This window comes from Lutra lutra, chromosome 10, assembly GCF_902655055.1.
Source record: "Lutra lutra chromosome 10, mLutLut1.2, whole genome shotgun sequence".
Lineage (NCBI taxonomy): Eukaryota > Metazoa > Chordata > Mammalia > Carnivora > Mustelidae > Lutra > Lutra lutra.
The window spans coordinates 73,953,401-73,971,729 of record NC_062287.1 but is presented as its reverse complement, the minus strand read 5'-3'; the positions used below and the strand labels follow the sequence as shown (position 1 = coordinate 73,971,729).

The window sequence follows — 18,329 nt, the reverse complement described above, 5'->3', positions numbered from 1 at the left end:
GCTCTGAGGCTGAGAAAGCCTGGGTTACACAGCACAGAGAGCGAGGTGGGGAGACGGTCCGAGGGGTTCCTTAGCACCACATCTGGGACATATTAAACTTGAAATATTCATGTGAAATTGTCCTTGGAACCACACTGCTTAGAATGGAGAAAGTAAAAAAAAGCGAGACTGGTATCCTGGTTCCTTTGAGGAGAAGAGAGCGAGTCCTCTCTCTCTCTGAGCTGGGAAAACCAGGTGGTCTTACTCATAATCCTCTCATCTGATCACTTGTGAAAGAAATTTCATAAAATCAAGAAAATATGAGCCTTTACACTTGCCATTCGCCCAGTTGCAACCCTTCCTTTCTCCCGCTCCACATTCTCCTCCCTCTGCAAGCCCAGCAGCAAGTTCTAGATCTGTGAGGCTTCCCCAAGGACCCCCTGCTGGCTGTGTCTGGAGTTGGAGAAGCCCCCCTTTTGCAATCCTTGCTGTGTGCCAGCCCCCCGCTAGGTAGGACGTCATGTTCTCACGTACACAGCTCTTTAAGATTTCTGACATCCCTGGCAGGACAAGATTCCACCATCCTTCCGGATACAGAAACTGAAGCTCAGACAAGAAATGATTTGGACCAAGTTCTTTTAGTTTCCAGAATCAATGCCCTATACAGGCTGCCTCCCTCTGATCTCTTGCAGCACTTAACCTACACGCTTTGGATGATCCCTAGGTCCTGCTTCAGACCACAGCATGCCCTGTTTCCCTCTGCATGCAAACAGCTGGCACACGGTCCTCACTCGGTAATTTGCAGGCGTGTGCTCCCCCTGTGTTAGTCTGACCTCCCCAGCTAGTCTGTTAAGAGCTTGATGGCAGGGAGGATGCTGAGGAAATTCTCCCCTTTTCTCTCTTTCCCAGGATCCCACTTGGATTCCCCGAAGAAGGAAGCACTATCAGTCTTTCTGGCTTCCCTCTCCACCCCTACAGGAGACGCAGTGTCTAATCTGACCTGGCAGAGATCAGTACTCTTAAGGGGCCCCAACTTCCTGGGGGGAGGGTTCAAAGGCAGAAATTAGGCTCCCTGACGTCTCCTTTACTTCTGGGGTACAGGCACCTCTGGCCCCCCCTTTCCTTTCTGTTAAGTACCTCCACCTGGGAGTCAAGGGGGTAAGTTACATCAGCTTAACCCTGTGACCCACTCTTGGGAGAGAAGGCAGGAAGCCTTCCTTTGGACGCAGGGCTAAGTCATGTTCTTTAGAATGTATCAGAAGTCCTGGAGTTGGGGAGTTACAAGGTGCTCATCAAAAGGGGCTTCTCGGGCACCTGGGTGGCTCAGTGGGTTAAGCCGCTGCCTTCAGCTCAGGTCATGATCTCAGGGTCCTGGGATTGAGTCCCGCATCGGGCTCTCTGCTCAGCAGGGAGCCTGCTTCCCTCTCTCTCTCTCTCTGCCTGCCTCTCTGTCTACTTGTGATCTCTCTCTGTCAAACAAATAAAAAAATCTTAAAAAAAGGGGGGGGGCTTCTTCAGGTGAGTAAAGTCTCTGTTCCTAGGAAGGAGAAGGGATGAGGGCACGGTCTTGATTTCTGTTGCATTCCTGTCCCCCTGCATAGTACAGACCACAGTTTAGAGAAACATTCAATAAAACCTGAAAATGATATAAACGACCTCCAGCATGGTCCTGCCAAACCAACCCGTCACGTCTCGTTCCCCTGTCTTTCCAACCTCCTCCTCCTGAGTCTCTGACTCCCCTCAGTGACAAGTGCCATAATCCAAATTTCCCAGGCTAAAAGTCTCAAGAATCTTCAAACCCCTCTTCTTGTTTGCGAGCCCCTGACAATCAGCTGGCCAGGCTTGTCAATTCTGCCTCCAAGATAGCACCCCTACCCAAAGAATGCCTTTCCCATGCCAACATCTCAGCTTTGGCTTACTCTGTCCAGAAAGGCCCACCGAGGCATAATCCGTGGGGCAAAAGCTAGGACATCTCCATCATCTTTGCATTTCCCAGAACGGAACACAGCACCTGGGACACACCACATGCTGACAGCCCGGAGCAAGTGGAAAATCACCATTCCAGCAGTCCTGGGCCGGAAATTCAACAAAGGGCAGGTGGAACGGGCTGCTGTGCTTCTTCTTCCGAATGCAACATTAACTTTCAGAATCAACCAGATTTCCACACTCCTCTGCTGCCCAAGCACAGCAACACCTCACATCTGGTACCGGGTGTGTGAACCCCACCTTCAATCAGCAGCTACCGGCCTGGGACACCCAGTAAAAGCCCCACCTAGCTGGGCGTCATGTTAGCTTGGCCTCGATACAAACGGCCTGTCTTTGCTCCAGACTTCAGTCCAGAACCTCAGTTTCTGAGGACAGTAAGTAAAGACCTTGTGATGTGTGTCCGTGTGTGTGTGTGTGTGTGTGTGCGCGCGCACGCGCACATGCATGAAAGAGGGTGGAGGGGAAGGAACAGGAGGCCTCCTCCTTGGAAGGTACAAGGTGGATCTCCATGTCCCTTGTGTTCCCCAGGCCAGATCTCTCTTGGGAGCCTCCTAGGAGCCACCCCAGCGGGAATCTCCTACAGTAACTGCCACTGGTCTTACAAGTTCCAAGCAGCTACAAACCCAGAAACACTCAAGCACTGGGTCTGGAGTGGACCTCTGCTGCAAGGGAGCCAGAATGCACCCTGGACTGGTGCCCAGGAACCCCTGCCAGCTACTGCTCAGGCTCGCTCGAGTGATTTCATTAACCTTCCAGCGAACAAGCCAGCATTTTAGGTGATTAAACTTTGCGTTACGTTGAAAAATCAGAATGGTGATGTCAGAATTGCCCCATTTACTGAACACACAGTGTGTGCCCGGTACTGTGGAGGGGTGGGGAATGCAAAGATGATGGGGAGTCGATTGCTGTACCCCCCTCCCACCCCCCGACCAGGGCTTATGCTTTAATAGGTGTCTGCAGAGTTAAGGTAAGCTGAATCCAAAAGGGGGCATGGGGAATGAGATTCTTTATCCACAATGGATACTATGAAGACATAATCGATCGGGTTTAGCTCCTAAAATCTCCTGGAACTGCACCATATATGGCCTGGAAACTCCAACTGTCTCCTTGAAGAAGCCTCTTTCAGTCATGTCAATCTCCATTTTCTTACAGGAAACTTCCAGGAACTAAGTGAAGGAGAATGCACCAAACTCCAATCTCCTAGCATTATCTAATGATATCCGTGCTCTTTTTCTTTGATGACCTGCTTGCTGTCCACGAATAGAACTTTTCTCCTCCTTACCTGGTGTAAGGTAGGACGGCAGCCATCCTTTACCAAGTGAAAAGCATCTTGGGGAGGAGGTAGAGTAGAGAGCATTTAGCATGTATTCGGGAAATGCAATGGAGGAAAAACCTAGTAGTGGTCCCCAAATTGTCCTGGGTCAGAAATTGATTTATTCAAAAGGGGACCCCCTTAGACCACCATGTGGCCCAGTTTGTAATAGGGCCTAACCAGGGAAGCAGTAAGACAACTTCTAAGGTCTAAAACCTTCTGTGTCTAGAGCCCCCCACTCTTCCCCCAAACAGCAGCCAGAAGTTACTTTGCAGAGAGAACATTTACTACCACAGTTAGCGCGCACGCGAGCACGCGCGCGCACACACACACACACACACACACACACGCCAACCGACGCAATAAACTCAGTTCATTTAATTTCAAAACATGAAGTCACTGCTATCTCAGGAAATATCACCTTACTCTTTAGATTAAATGTTAGTCCAGGTCTAGTAGGTATTCAACAGTGAGAAAGTAAGTATTTTACTCGACTTCTCCAGGCTCAAGTTTCACCAAAACAAGTTTCGTACAAAGATTAGCCAAGTACTAGGTAATGGGATATGGTAGGGTTACATCATCTGTGGCCCATTTCCAAAGAAACATGGCTTTCCCAGGTGGAATTCTAAGTGCTCCCCCTTCCTGTTCTGTGTAATCTTTGTTAGACCAGTTTGCCTAGTGGGTAATGGCAGATGCATTAAAACCGGATGCAGGCCAGGAGACCTTGGGTATGTCATTTCATCTCTCCAGTTCCTCCATTGTGAAATGGATTCTTGGGGGCCATGGTCATGGGCACCCTCCTGATCGAACTTTCCAAGACTGTTAGTCCTAGACTTGACTGTCTAATTCTTCCTGTGGCTGCCTGGCATGAACAAACCTCCCCCCACGGCCATCTAAGCTTTGAGTCCAACACATCCAAGCATCATGAGTCTTACTCTCTATGTGTATGGGTACAAGCAATTATTTGCCAGACCAAGTCAGCTCACCTCCCAAGTGCACTGCTTAGCTAAATTTCCAACCCTAACATTAACGAACCCACTTTGCATATCCCTAACCCCTTCCCAGGCACAGTGAAAGATACGGAAAAGAATAATGTTTGCCCTTGGTGGTGGTGATGATGATGATGATGGTAATGAATTTTTATTGACGGCTTGTGAGGTGTCAGGTCCCACACTGAATGCTTTACTTGCCTCACCTCATTTAATTCTCACAAAAACCCTATTACATATGCATAACAGATAAGGGAACTGACACATAAAGAGATTAAATGATTCACCCAAGATCTCACAGCTAGAAGGTAACAGAACCCAGGATGTGAATCTAGGTCTGTCTGACACCACATTATCTTTTTAGCCCATCTCTATATTTGGAATAAGCAAATTTAAGCATAAAAGCATCTCACTTTGCCCAGGACAGGCCTGGTTTACTCCCATATCCCGCTGCAATGATGTATAGCACCCCCTTTCCCTCTCAGAAGTATCCTGGCTTGGATAATAAATGATACAGGCACATACTTACAATACCTCCCTGAGAAGTGATAGTAATGATGACAATCATGTCACATTTGCAGTGAAGCCTTCCTCAACCACCCTATATTAAACAGTGACCTCTCTCAGACTCCCTATCCTTCTTAACCTGTTGTATTTTTCTCCAGCACCCAGCAGTATACAAAAGGAATATATATTTTCTCTTTGCACCCAGCACCATAGGAAAGAAATATGTATATATATATATATATATTTTTTTTTTTAAGATTTTATTTATTTATTCGACAGAGAGGGATCACAAGTAGGCAGAGAGATAGGCAGAAGCAGGTTCCCTGCTGAGCAGAGAGCCCAATGCAGGGCTCGATCCCAGGACCCTGAGATCATGACCTGAGCTGAAGGCAGAGGCTTAACCCACTGAGCCACCCAGGTGCCCCATATTTTGTTTATTGTCTGATTTCTCCACTAAAATACAGGTATCTCCTACTTCTAGAAGGTTCATGTTATGGCACTTTACTTTTATGAAACACCTACATTAGTACCTGTTTTCACTAACCAAGAAAATATTTGAAGAGGTTTCTCACTTTCAGGAAAAAAGGCAAAAAGCAAAAATAGCACTCTGCACTTGTTTGGCAGGGAGCCCTCCCAGAGGCCGTGAGGTTCCCTAGCAGCAAGTGGCGCCACCAAGCTCCCTACGTGGGAACTACACTCAGCCTCTCAGCATCACGCCCCACAGCTTTGAACTGTGTCTGGGAGCTTCTGTGCCCTATCTGGGTTTATTTTGCGTATCTAAGAGCAAGATGTGTCCTAAGGTATCAGAAAAGGCCTAAGAGAGGTTGTCTTTTGGGTTGGGGAACATTCACAAAAAGGTCCATCCAAATTAATGACAATTGCCTCTTCACTTTACATCATTTTTGCCGCAAGGTTTCACTGGGCAGACAGCGGGGAGCCTGTACCAGTTCCATGCATGCAAAAATTTCTTGTGGTTTAGCAGAGCTTCCCCTGGTATGTAGCAAACGTTTCATCAGTAATGACATTGATACTTACTGAATAAATTACTGTACCATCATTGTCATAACAAAAGCTCACATTTATTGAGCACTTACTACAGGCTGGGTGCCGCTCAAAAGACATCTATTTTATCAAACAAGCCCAAGAAGCCCTCAGTTATCACAACCATGAAGAAACAGACTCAGAGAGATGAGTTAGTACTTGCTAAAGGGCGCACTGTAGTCAGTAGCTGAGCTGGGAGGGGACCGAGTTTGTAGGCCCCTAATGTCTGCTCTGGCAACACGTGTCGCTCAGGATTTAGGGCGGTGTGGGACCCAAGGTGGGCTAGCACTACTGCCTGTCAGAGGGCCCAGGAGGTGGTGTGGTGAGGCAGGGCTTCCCAGAAGAAAGAGAACTTGGGTTGAGCTTTGGGAGAGAGGACAGCACCTTTCAGACGGAGGAAGCATTTAGCCCCAGGGAGCAGGGAAAGCATTAAATCACGGGGCTGACCCTGCTGACTGGCACGAACAACTTCTGTACGGAGGCCCCGCACAGTCAGATCTAAAATACTGCTGGCACCTAGTGGGCTTTGGGTGCTACGGAGGAGTCAGACTTCATTCACTAGTGAGCAGGAATTCACAGTTTCTGACCAGGAACTGAGTCTGCAGTCCCAATTCTGGAAACTTCAGAACAGGGCCAGAGACGCTAATAGGAGCTACAACTGAGGACCGAGGCTCACCCCCGGACCCTCTGCAGAGAGGAGGCACTGGAGCTGGGGAAGTCCCAAATTTGTTTCTGCTTAGGTCCTACCATGTTCCCTGTGAGCATGCAGTCCTTCTCTCACGGTGACAAAGATCACGTCTAATGCAGGTGCTTACTCCTGTCCCATACACGGCATCATGACCATGTGCGGTGAGGATCTTTGGTGGCAAAGACTATCCGCTCCTACCTCCCAGCCTTCCCAGATATCTCCATCACACTTTCTTGTTTCCCATTTAAACACACTCGGCCAACTCATTCTAACCCCTCATCTCATTTCCCGATCTCCCGGCTCCCTGCGCGCATCTCCTATGACATCACGTCGGCAACATCTGAGTCAAAAAGAACAAGCCCTGGGAAGACCCCATGTCTCACCAGCCAGGGGCATTGAGGCACTCTGGTCCACGCATCCTGGACAAGCCGACAACCCTAGAAAGAAAAGCTTAGCCACACACATCTTCTGGATGGTTGGCAATATATGACAGAAGCCAGGTCCAAAACCGAAAAAAGGAAAAAATATATATATATTTTTTGTTGAGTCCACACAAAAACAATTGCATAAGTAATATAAGACTGCTGCGTCACCAGAGGGACCAATTATAAATCTCTATGTTTCTATTAACACAAACATAAAGGAAAATGTGTTACCTCCAAATGTCATCTAAAGGAAGCCACTTACTACTTTCAGGGTTTTTCTTTCTTCCCTTTCCAATATTTAATTATTCATTTTCCCAGTAATTAACCAGAGTCAAACCTTCCTTACATGCTTTGGTTTCAACTGTGAAAAGTGTATCAAGGTTATGATGGCTCATTACCCACAGCAGAAATGCATATGGAAACATTCCTATGTATTTCAACCTGGTTTCTCCAGGAAAGGATGGAATTTCTTCCCTGGAGATGTTTTGCAATTAGTAGAAAACGGACATGATTGCAGTACCTGGGAGACTGGTAAAATCTATGCTGTTCATAATTAATGGAAAGCAGGAGAAAGTTCTAGAAGTCCCTAAGAGTGGAAATGACTGATATTTTTCAGCAGAAGAGGGGAGTACCTCCAGATGAGTGGTAAACGAGCTTTATTCAGAAAACAAAATAAAACAAAAACCCTAGAAGTCGTTAAGAGGAGAATCAGTTTATGCACAGAAAGATGAGTAAGAGCTATAGGACCACAGTATGGTAAACACGGAACATGGGAGCTCAGGACCTGCAGAGTCCACTGCATGGTTGCCTTTGGGAGGGAGCAATGTAACTGCAGAAAGCCAGCCAGGGCCCTTTGACCCACTGACCTCTTTTAATCTGCTTCTTAGCCTGGCTTCAGATGGGCCCAGGGGGTCTTTGACCGATCTCTAGGGGGGAAAGGTCAAAGGTCAGAGGCACATTCCCTGATCATCATTACTCTCAATTATTCTTTATTCTAAGCCACTTTCTCCTTCATTTTGAGGAAGGGCCCCATTAAGTGTTTTCCAGGACACTGAAGGGCAATGACCCAATCCAGACCTGTTCACTGTGTTCCCTTTCCTTTCCACCTCAATTACAGCATCTCCCTGAGCAAAGGGGGTACACAGTGGGTAGCAACCCACAGAGAGAAACACCCGGCCCTGTACAGCACAGGCATACTCCTATATCATACACTGAATTCAGAAGAAGACCCTGCCACTCTCCAGGACATACCCAGCCTATTACAATAGAGGAGCTCAAAGCCACAGCCTTTGCTTTCAGACAAAGTAGAGGTTCTACCAGTTTCTAACCCTGGAAACTTAGGAAGATCACTTAACTCCCTGAGCCTTAACGTCCTCATCTGAATAATGGAGCTAATAATAGTTTCTACTTCACTGGGTTATGGAGAGGATGAAGTGGAATAAAGAGTAAAGTAAAAGCTCAGCATACGTCAGCTATTAAAATGATTATTTTTAGCAGTACTTTATCTTTCCTTGATAAATATAATGCATGGTCATTGGCAAAATCCGGAATATAAGGAAAAGTAAGGGGGCACCTGGGTGGCTCAGTGGGTTAAGCCTCTGCCTTTGGCTCAGGTCATGGTCTCAGGGTCCTGGGATCGAGCCCCGCATCAGGCTGTCTGCTCAGCCGGGAGCCTGCTTCTCCCTCTCCCTCTGCCTGCCTCCCTGCCTACTTGTGATCTCTGTGTCAAATAAATAAATAAAATCTTAAAAAAAAAGAAAAAAGAAAAGTAAGGATCCCCCCCCTCCAAAAAAAAAAATCCCTGGTAATCTACCCCCTTAACACTGGGAATATTTCTGTCGTGTCTTTTCTTCATGCATGGGGACATGCAACACTGTGGGGTCATCTTTTAATCCTAAGAGCGACCATGCTCTGCCTGTCAACTATAGTTCTTTCCAAATTGCATAGTAAGAGGCTATGCAACTGGCCTCGGTCACAGGAGAGCACTTCCTGTGCAGAGCTGGGACTGCGGGTCTCTCTGGCTGGAACACTTAGCTCTGTGCCCCAGGACAGGTAAGGCTGCAAGGGTGGCTGCTCTCAGGCCCTTTCCTCTCCCCATTCTTTGGCTGGGCTGCTTCTCAGATAATAAGCTGCTCCGGAAGGGGCCTCATTGCCTCTCCTTGCCCTGCCCAAGCTGGAAGAATCTAAAAGCAGGGAACCAAGTGGTGATAAGGACTTCAGAACCACCCATGTCAGGCTCTGGGGTTGTGCCCCAAGCTTACCCCTCCCAGTGGGTGTTTTAGGCCTGAGCAGTCAACCCCTCTCATTTCCATCAAAGGCGTGGTTGGCCCTGTCAGGTCGGATTGGGACAGAAATAGGATTTGCTGGCTACTGCCTTCTAGCCTAGGTGGGCAGGTGCATTTCTGACATTCCCCTGCAGAGATAACATGCAAAGATTCAAGTTTTGCCTCTAATTACTCTTGGGCTTATTTTGATCCAATTAGCCTCAAAATAGAAGCTAAAGTAAAACGTTTGGTTCCCTTCCTCCATCAGAAGAGTGAATTTTCAAGCTGTGGGTTAACTGACTTCATGTTTACTGAACTGCATCAGTGATAAAAAGTTCAGACACTCCCCTCTGGCCCCCTAGCCACATTCTGGGATAGTTATTCACATGCAATTGACTTCCAAGATGTTCCCAGAGAGCTCCTTTCTCCTGAGGGCCACTCATAATTCAAAGGTAAGAAAGGTTTATCTTCCCCAAGCTCATTAGAAGACTGAACCATTCACCCAACAGCACAATGGAGAGAAAATCATCATCATCGTCATCATCATCAAACAACAACTGTTCCCAGTCCAGACACCTGTGTTTCAGACTCTGCTGGATCCTGTTTTTGTAGTCTCATCTCATCTTTTCACAACCTGGGAAAGAGGAAAACTGATTCGAAGATTAGTAAATGACCAGGCTAGAATTCAAACCAAGGATCATCGGAGAGCAAAGCCTTTCCTGAGGAGCACAGCCTCCCAACAACCACTGGACTCTGCGCCCAGTAAGTACCGAATAACGGATACTGGTAAGTCACCCAGTCAGTCGGTGACCAGACAAAAGACAAACTAACAATGTTTCAACTAATGGTGTGGCCAATGCTTTTCAGGATTCTGCAGAAAAGCTGAGGCCTGTGCTTGAGGAGAGCTGAGGCTATGTGAGTGTGGAGTAGTTGTCATCACCATTCCTGCCTGGGGTCTGAGGGCAGTGGCGGTGGGGGGGGGGGGGCACAAACACAGCCACTAGAGCCTCTCTAGTGCTTCCTGGTTCTTGGAGCTCCTGTGGTCCCTCCCCCACCCGGTAGGGGAGTCCTCTGGAGGACCACAGCTACCCTTGGGTGGTCCTCACAGTTCATTTGAAAAGTGAGACCCAGGTCTAAAGAACCAGACAGACCCAATAAAGGATGACCTTTGACCCACAGTGGAGAATGCTCCCTCCATAGGGTAAAAAGGCAGCTATGTTGAAGCAATGAGGACATCCCAGCCCTTACCACAGCCACCTGCCATGAAGCCCTGTCCTCTGTGATCCTCCACGTTTTCCCTGCCTGCCAAGTCATTCTTTTTCTTTTCTTTCTTTTTTTTTTTTTTTTCCCCTTAGCAGCATCTAGATCTGGCAGCCGGATGCTAGCCAGTCCACACCAGAACCCACCTTTCCCTGTGCTACATTCTCAAGTGGCGTCTCAGGTGTAGCTTGGAGAGAAAATGTGTGAAACTTTGGGCTCTCCCACAACAGTCTGGTTGGAGAAAGATTCCAGGAAAGGATTAGGCAACTACGGTCCTGACACAGTACAGCAAAGGTGCATAACGTCTGCTAATGTTACAGCACATTAAAAGAAACCGTAAAATAGTACTTGAAGTTAGACAGGCCAAACATAACTCAAGAAGTAGGAAAAGCAAGGTGCCGTTTTTCGAACAAATAAGCTCATTATATGAAGAACCCGCTGAGGTATTTTCACATCTTGTTAGTGCACGCAGCGGCTGTGACTTTTTTGGTAGCATCTTTCAAGAGAACAATCAGTATGAATTCCGGCTTATTAATGATACCCAGTCCTTACTGAGCTCTTATTATGTGCCAGGAAAATCTCAAATATGGTCTCTTATCCCCACATCAGCAACACATGGTGAGAACTTGCCCCATTCTGCTCGGGAGGAAGCTGACATCCAAGGGGGAAGCTAACTTTGCCAGACCGCTGGCTGACTTCAGTGGGGGAATTAGGGTCTCCTTGAAACCATCAGATAAGAAACAAATCACAAAAGCAAAACCCAGAGAAGAGCCTTGTGATTACATTTTCCCCTTGGGCTGGAGAAACGTCAGGCTTCCTGGGGCAGAGAGGAAAACACTGCTCTCCTAAGCCCTCCCAGGAGCGAGGAGCGGTTATTTTTGAAAACGGAGGAGGGGAAAAGTACCTGCAACCGAAGAAAACTAAGCCATTGTGAGAGGCGGGAGAACAGGAATCCAGGCGTATTCAAGCTAGCCTCAGGTTTTTTTTGTTTTTTGTTTTTTTGTTGTTTTTTTTTTTCTCTCCGCCAAACAAGCCATAAGGCAACAGAGATCAGCACCAGCACCGGCGTGTATCCCCAACTATCCCAACACAATGGGGGCGGGTGTGCAGACCACGTTGACCCGTGACGTGACGGTGGTGAGGGCGCAGACCTACTCGCAGGACACAATCCCCAGCATGAGCAACCCAGGAGATCCCCAGGAATTAGTAGGTGGAAGGGACCGGGAGAAATTGCAGCCCATTCCCACCCCCCTTCAATCACTCACGCCCACATACACACTTGGACTTTTCCTGGTTTAAAACAAGCCTGAAATCTCTCTTCAGAATAATACGGGGAAACACTAAGTACAAAATGCATTTCAGGGGCTTTTCATCGCGGGAGACAATTCCCAAAGAGGATGGGGGGCGGGGTGGGGGACAAAAAGTGGGACAGTGACCCCCGGGAGTGAGGGGGTCTGCAGTCCACCTTACCAGCTTCATGGTGGTGTTATTCTGCTCCCAGCGCCACAGCATCACGCTCATCTTACTTCAGGGCAGAGAGGGAAGGGGGCAGGAAAGGAGAAAAAGGGGGAGGGGGCCGAAGCACCTGCCCGCGCGCCAGGCAGGTCGGGCCGTCCCGACCGGTCGTCGTCTCCGCCCCGACCCTCGGGCATCCCCGGCGCCCTCGGCCACCTCGCCCCTGCCGCGGCCGCTGCCGCGCGCGCGCGCGCGCGCGGAGGTTTCGGGGGGACGGTGTCCCGCGCCCGGCCCCCACGCTGCCCGGCTCGCGTGCCTCCCCCGCTCTCTCCCCGCCAGCCTCCTCGCCTCCGCCAAATCAAACAACTCCCCCTGCGTCCGAGCGCCCGCGCCTCGAAGCGCGGAGGCCGCTGGGGCCCCGGCGGGGAGGGGGCGGGAGTCGCGGCCGCCGGGCTCCCCGCCCCCTCGCCGGCCCGCGGGCCGCTCTGCGAGGCCCCTGCGCTCGGTGGGCCGGTTAGCCCTCCGCGGTGGGGGGTGAGGGGTTAGGGGCAAGATGGTTGGAAGGGGAGGAGGTCCTTAACTCTTTCGGGGAGGGCGCCAGTAGCCAGGCAGCCTTAGGCACAAACGGAGGGGTTCGATGCGGGGGAGCTGGGGGCTGCAGTCTGTGGCTCGCGGGTCCTCAGCCCGGACATGGACCGCACCCCTCCCCACGCGTGCCCGGTTCCGTGGGCATTTACTCTCGGCACCGAACTCATCCAATTTGTCTGACAGTAAGCCCTCCGGGGTCACCCCCTCCCCCCCAGCAGCTGGAACTGTGACTGTGGGATGGAGGCACCGTCCCCACCAGGTCCACCCCACTGCACACACCCGGCCGCCCACACCCTGCCCCAGCCACCGCAGCTCCCCAGCAACATTTATTTCCTGCTACGTGAAGGGCAAGGACGGGGCTTGAGTGTTTTCAAACACACCTGGCCGCTGCCACAGAGAGGACATCCGTGGCCCTGCGGGGCGGGGAGGGGGCAGGCGATGACAGGGGAGGCAGACAAGGGGAAGAGACTGTGTGGCCTTTGTTTCCTCTTCTGCCTGCTCCACCTGCCATAGGCTCTTTCTCTGGCCTGCCCCCTCTACCTTGTGTCTTCCTCTGACATTGTAGGGGGCTAAGCACCTCCTCACCTCCCAGGCCAAGCCTTGGCAGGGTCCCCAGCGACTTTCAGTAGCCTGAAAAGGCTCAGGAATCAAGGCAAGAGGGCCTACCCAGACCTCAGGGCTTGTCTGATCCCTGCGGTGGTGACAATTTAGGATTAATACCTGGCTGTCCCCTGCTAGTAGAGAGCCATGATGAGAATTCATGGAATTGGTTTATTACACATCATTTCAGTAGTCAAAACTCTTCAGAGTAAGGGGAGGTGGTAACATGGGTCCAAACCTTTTAAAAGTGATCTTCCAAACATGCCAATGAGATCAAAATGTTACCCTGCCTAAAGCTCTCGGGATTTGTTTTCCCTTCACGGATGAAAAATCCCAACTCTTTTCATGGCTTAGGACTTCATGCCCCACCGTCTTCCTTTTGGTTAAGGTGCTCCAGCAGCGGTGGTGGGGTGGTGGAGGTGGCGGTCTTTCTTTTTCTCTAACACATTGAAATCCTTCCCACCTCAGGACCTTGGCACCTGATGGTGTCTCTCCCTGGATCGCTGTTTCCCCTAGACCTGCCTATGCCTCAATTCTCATGTCACCTCCTCAAAGGGCCTTTTGACTTCTCATGTAGTGACCTTCTCTTTCACATATTCTGTTGTCTTTCCTTTGTCCTGTTCACTGTGTGAATGTAGCTAATTTATATTGTTGTTTATTGTCTGCCCTGTCCCACTGGGCTATAAATTCCATGAAAGCAGGGGCCTTGTCTGTTTTGTTCCCCCATGGTATCCCCAAGTACCTAGAACAGTGTGCGGCACAGAGTGAGAGCTCAGTAGATGTTTCCCAAATGAAAGTCTGTTGACAATGTCCTAAGTTCCTGCAGCTTCCTCTGTAAAAGGATAGACCAGGACAGCATATCCTACATCCTGTCTGGGCCCTGACAGAGACTGAGTGACTGCAAAAGACTGTGCTATGTGCATCTCCATGCATCTTTCTGGCGAGTGCAACATAGGCAGGCATATTTGCTGCTTAAAGGGAAGGGGTACATCCTAGGGAAACACAGAAGGGGGGTAGCATATGTCATGTGAGAAAGTGTATCCATATTAGAATATATTCCTATATTTGGAAAACAAGATTTTAAAATAACAATTTTTTTTTTCTCTGAAAATAAAGCTGGACCAATCTTATCAGCCAAGAGAGCAAAACACAAGTTGTCTATGACAGCTGTGGTAAGCCAGGGGTCTTGGAGCTGGGTGGGAGGACGTGCAGTCCAGAAACCTCCTGGTTGTATGAAATACTGTGAGATTGGGCATTTGTGCATTTTCTGGGGAAGCATCTATAGGTTTATCATATTCTTTAGGATACCCCAAAACATGAAAAAACTACACATCCCCAGAAAGCCACTGAAAGAGCAATTAGTTCCCAGTCAAAATCTTTGCTGGTCAAAGGTGGAAAATCCCACTCATGGTGCAAGGCAGAAGCAGGGGTTGGGTCGTTCTTTCATTAAAAAGAATGAATCCTGTGGCCTTGCCTTTCAGATATTACACGCTTCAGACCATAGGTATACTGACTCATTGAGCAAACATTCCTTGAACATCTACCCTGTGCATGTACCCAGCACTGTGCTGGGCACTGAGAATCAGGAAGGACTCCCTACCATGCGCACATACAGTCTACTGAATGACGGACACATACACCCACCGTTGCAATGCAAATTGACAGGTGCTACAAAGGAGGGTTGTATGGTGTACAGCTGGGCCCTAAAGAAAAAAAGCTATAATCAAGACTGGGAAGCAGTCTTCACAGAAGTGGCACTGACCTGCATCTGGAAGGATGAGGGCAGATTCGGCAAGAGGAGGACAGCATCCCAGGAAGGCGGGACAGCACATGCAAGAACACGCATGGCAGGTGCTGTGTGGTCAGGAGGAGACCAAGGGGCAGGAAATGGGGCTGTGAAGGTGATCCTACGCTTCATCCTTATGAACCAGGGGAATGATTTGACTGACTCCCCATTTTCGGAGGACCTTTCTAGGAACAGCAAGAAGGCGAATTTGGAAAGGTGGAGGCTGGAGAGAGGGAGACCAGTTAGAAGGCTGTTGAAACCATGCAGGGGATAGAGGATGAGGACCTGGATAAGGAGAGGTGTAAAAAAAAAGGACACCAACGTCACCAGCCATCCGCTGATGCAGTGGGTGACTCCCGGGGGTCATGGCTTTGAGTTCACCCAAGCAGGTGTCAGGATGGTGCCAATTTTCAGAAACAGAAGCACCTCCTTAAAACCTCCGACATCTTGGAGAGCTCTTCATCCTGCCTGAGACTGCATCTCCCAGCATCTTTCTTCTCCTTCCCCCTAGTTCTGTGATCTTCCACCAAGTCCTTTGATGTGAATTAAGGGAAAGAGATCAGCCCATGTTGACCACATGGGACAAGCAATGCTTGTGAAGTTCTGCCCTGAATGCGTGGTCTTCTTCCTCCTCACTGTGGGCCTCCTTTTTCAGCTCCTGGCTTTCTGGCCCATCCCTTGCACCTGCCTCTTCAGTGCTGACCCTGGCACACAGCTAACACAGGTTAGCTCAGCTCCCTGGTCATGACCTCTTTTGAACTCTCACGGTAGCCACAAGCTAGGGTCCTAAATTCCAGTATTGTGTAACCCTTGGTGGTACTGACCACCCCACACCCCCAACCAGACACTAGATCTGCCCTTTGCTGATAGTGTCCTGTTCCAGACCTTCTCACCCCAGCATCCAAGGGATGCGACCCACATCGCTCAGCCCTTGCTTCCTTCCATGTCTGTCTTCCCTATTCCTAGTCTTCTCTGAATTCTCATTACCTCCGCAGCCAGGGGAGGCCTGTGGTATCTCCTGAATGAAAGCTGGAGTCTCTCTCTTGTTCCTCAAGGCAGAAGGAAGATGGGGAAGAGATTCAGACCAGATAGCAGGGTTTCAGGCCTAGCATCCCCATTTCCCAAACCTGCTATTTGCAGACCTCTTTTCCCTCACCTCTAAAATGATCATCTGTAAAGTCCCTTTTCCCTCCTACATTCTGCAAGTCCGGCCCCTGTCTGATAAACTAATTTGTGTCCAGCTGTTAATGGCTTAATGTGTTTCCCAGATAACGTATTCCAGCTTAACAGGGGTCTTCCACTTGCTCAGCCAAAGCACTGACTAATGGGGAAAAGTTCAGACACTGCGGGGGCCAGCCTGGGGAACATCAGACAAAATGGGCTCTCTAGACTACCCATAGAACGCGGGCTGAAGCCTTTCCACCCACACAGGACAGATGTCGGCTTTTACATGGCACAAGGATGACAAAGGAGGGACCAGGAGCCGTGGGCCACCCCAGAGGTAGGAGAGAAGCTAATAGCTTTTAACATAGGGAGTCCATTATTTTTTCCCCCACATAACAGGGCCTGAATGATAAAATAGCACAGAAGAGTTTAGCATTGCCTGTCAAAGGAAAATCCTAGCCCTATTTGCCGCTATTTATTAAGCATGGCACAGGGCACCTTTCAATTACTCATCAAAGCAATGCAAAGAAAAGTGATTTTCCCCAGGGAGAGTGTCTGGCTCTGTCCCATCAGCTCTGGGACCGCCCAACGGGAGCATCCCTGGGGTCTGCCTGCCTGCCCCCTACCTCTGTTGTGTCCATAGTATTGTCATACTACACACAGGAAAGGCAGTCTCCGAAATGCCATCCCTGAAAGGATGAAGATACTCTGCAAACAGACATTTTGGCAAGTGGCTTAAGGCTTCTTTGAAGTCTCCTTCCCTTTCTGGGAGGGCCTGGAGATCTTGGATATGGAGGAAGACATAAAAATAGAAGACTCGTGGAAGGTACACAGCTGGCAGGCTTTTCAGGAATGGAGAGTCAGGTTTACAAAAAGCACTAATCCTTCCTGGAGCAGAAAGCTGGGACCAGGAGGGTGAGCCCTCAAGAGGTGCCCTCTCCCCCTCCACCAGCCTTGGAGGGGACTGAGCCCCCTGCCAAAAGGTCACTGGGAACATTGGGGTCTGCGGGGGGTCCAAGGCGATGGGAGGGTTTGAAAGTAAGATGTATGGCTTTCAGGAGGGCAGACACAATGTCACACTGACAAGCCCACAAATGAATGAATACGTCCCTAGAAGGGGGTGGGCTGGGCTGGGTTAGCAAAGGATTTCTCTCCCTCCCCCACGCCTTTTCTTTTTTTGTGAGATAAAGAATTATGTACAGGCATCTCGCCTGTAGCGTGTTCCCTGAACAGGGTTTAATTTGTCGCTTTCTGGCTCCTCCCACAATTCACTTTCTTCCTTTCAGTGCTGGGGGCGTCAGGGTCTGAGTGGGGCAGTGTCTCCCATGGCTCTTCCCTGTGTCTCCGTGGGCTGCTCACTCTGCCTTGCACACCTGTGCTTGGTGTGCATGGAAAAAAGCATGGAAATGCTTTTCTTTCCTTTCTCTGCCAAATGATATCATGTAGGTCTGTCAGGATCCAGAGCAAAAGTAACTTAGTTGGTGAACTTGTCTTCAAACCCTCCCCTTTGAGAACGCATTCTCCTCTCCTCTGGGGTCCCCAGCTCCTTGTTTCTGCCTTCTTGCCAGCCTTTGGAATCCTCCATCTCCTTCCACAGTTGGGGTTCGGTACACTCACTGGCTGTTGTGTTCGTGTTGATAGGAGTATTATTACCACTGGATTGTAAGTTGCTTAGGAACGGGTACTCCGTCTTATTCATTTTTGTACACTCAGAACAGTGCTGGGCTTATTGTTGGTATTATCAGATGGAATGAATATATTCAGAAGGTCAGGACTATAGGGGGCTTAACGTTCATCCAGCCCCCCCGCCCCCATAATTGTCCAGGAAAATCCGAGGCCCTTCTATAGAACACTTCTGCTGCCTTGTGTGGAATGCACTGAAAAGAAACCCAACTGAGTTGGAGGCTGGAAACAGGGCACCATAGCATCTCGGGCGGGCTCTCTGAAACCCATGGTGACCTTGCCAAACTAAAGATTCGCCTCCTTGCTGGGGATCTAGATACTGGACATTACCTTTTTTTTTTTTTTTAAGATTTTATTTATTTATTTGACAGACAGAGATCACAAGTAGGCAGAGAGGCAGGCAGAGAGAGAGGAGGAAGCAGGCTCCCTGCGGAGCAGAGAGCCTGATGCGGGGCTGGATCCCAGGACCCTGAGATCGTGACCTGAGCCAAAGGCAGAGGCTTAACCCACTGAGCCACTCAGGCGCCCCTGGGACATTTCCTTTTAAATCCTACTAGAAGAAGAGCTTTTGGAGAGTGAGGATTATGTGTTATTTTTCCCTT

The 18,329-nt window shown here is 49.4% G+C and overlaps 1 protein-coding gene across 12 annotated transcripts in view; it reads right to left on the bottom strand.

Moving 5' to 3' along the window:
- Positions 1-18,329, bottom strand: part of NAV2 (neuron navigator 2) — a 398,868-nt gene that overhangs the window by 319,455 nt on the left and 61,084 nt on the right. Inside the window, exon 1 of one of the 12 annotated variants that reach the window (XM_047690368.1) lies at positions 11,922-12,124. The exons of the other annotated variants lie outside the window; for them this stretch is intronic. Coding sequence (XP_047546324.1) covers positions 11,922-11,972 — 51 coding nt within the window. The 5' untranslated portion in view covers positions 11,973-12,124. Of the gene's footprint in view, positions 1-11,921; positions 12,125-18,329 lie in introns of those variants that run through there. 12 annotated transcript variants of the gene reach the window in all.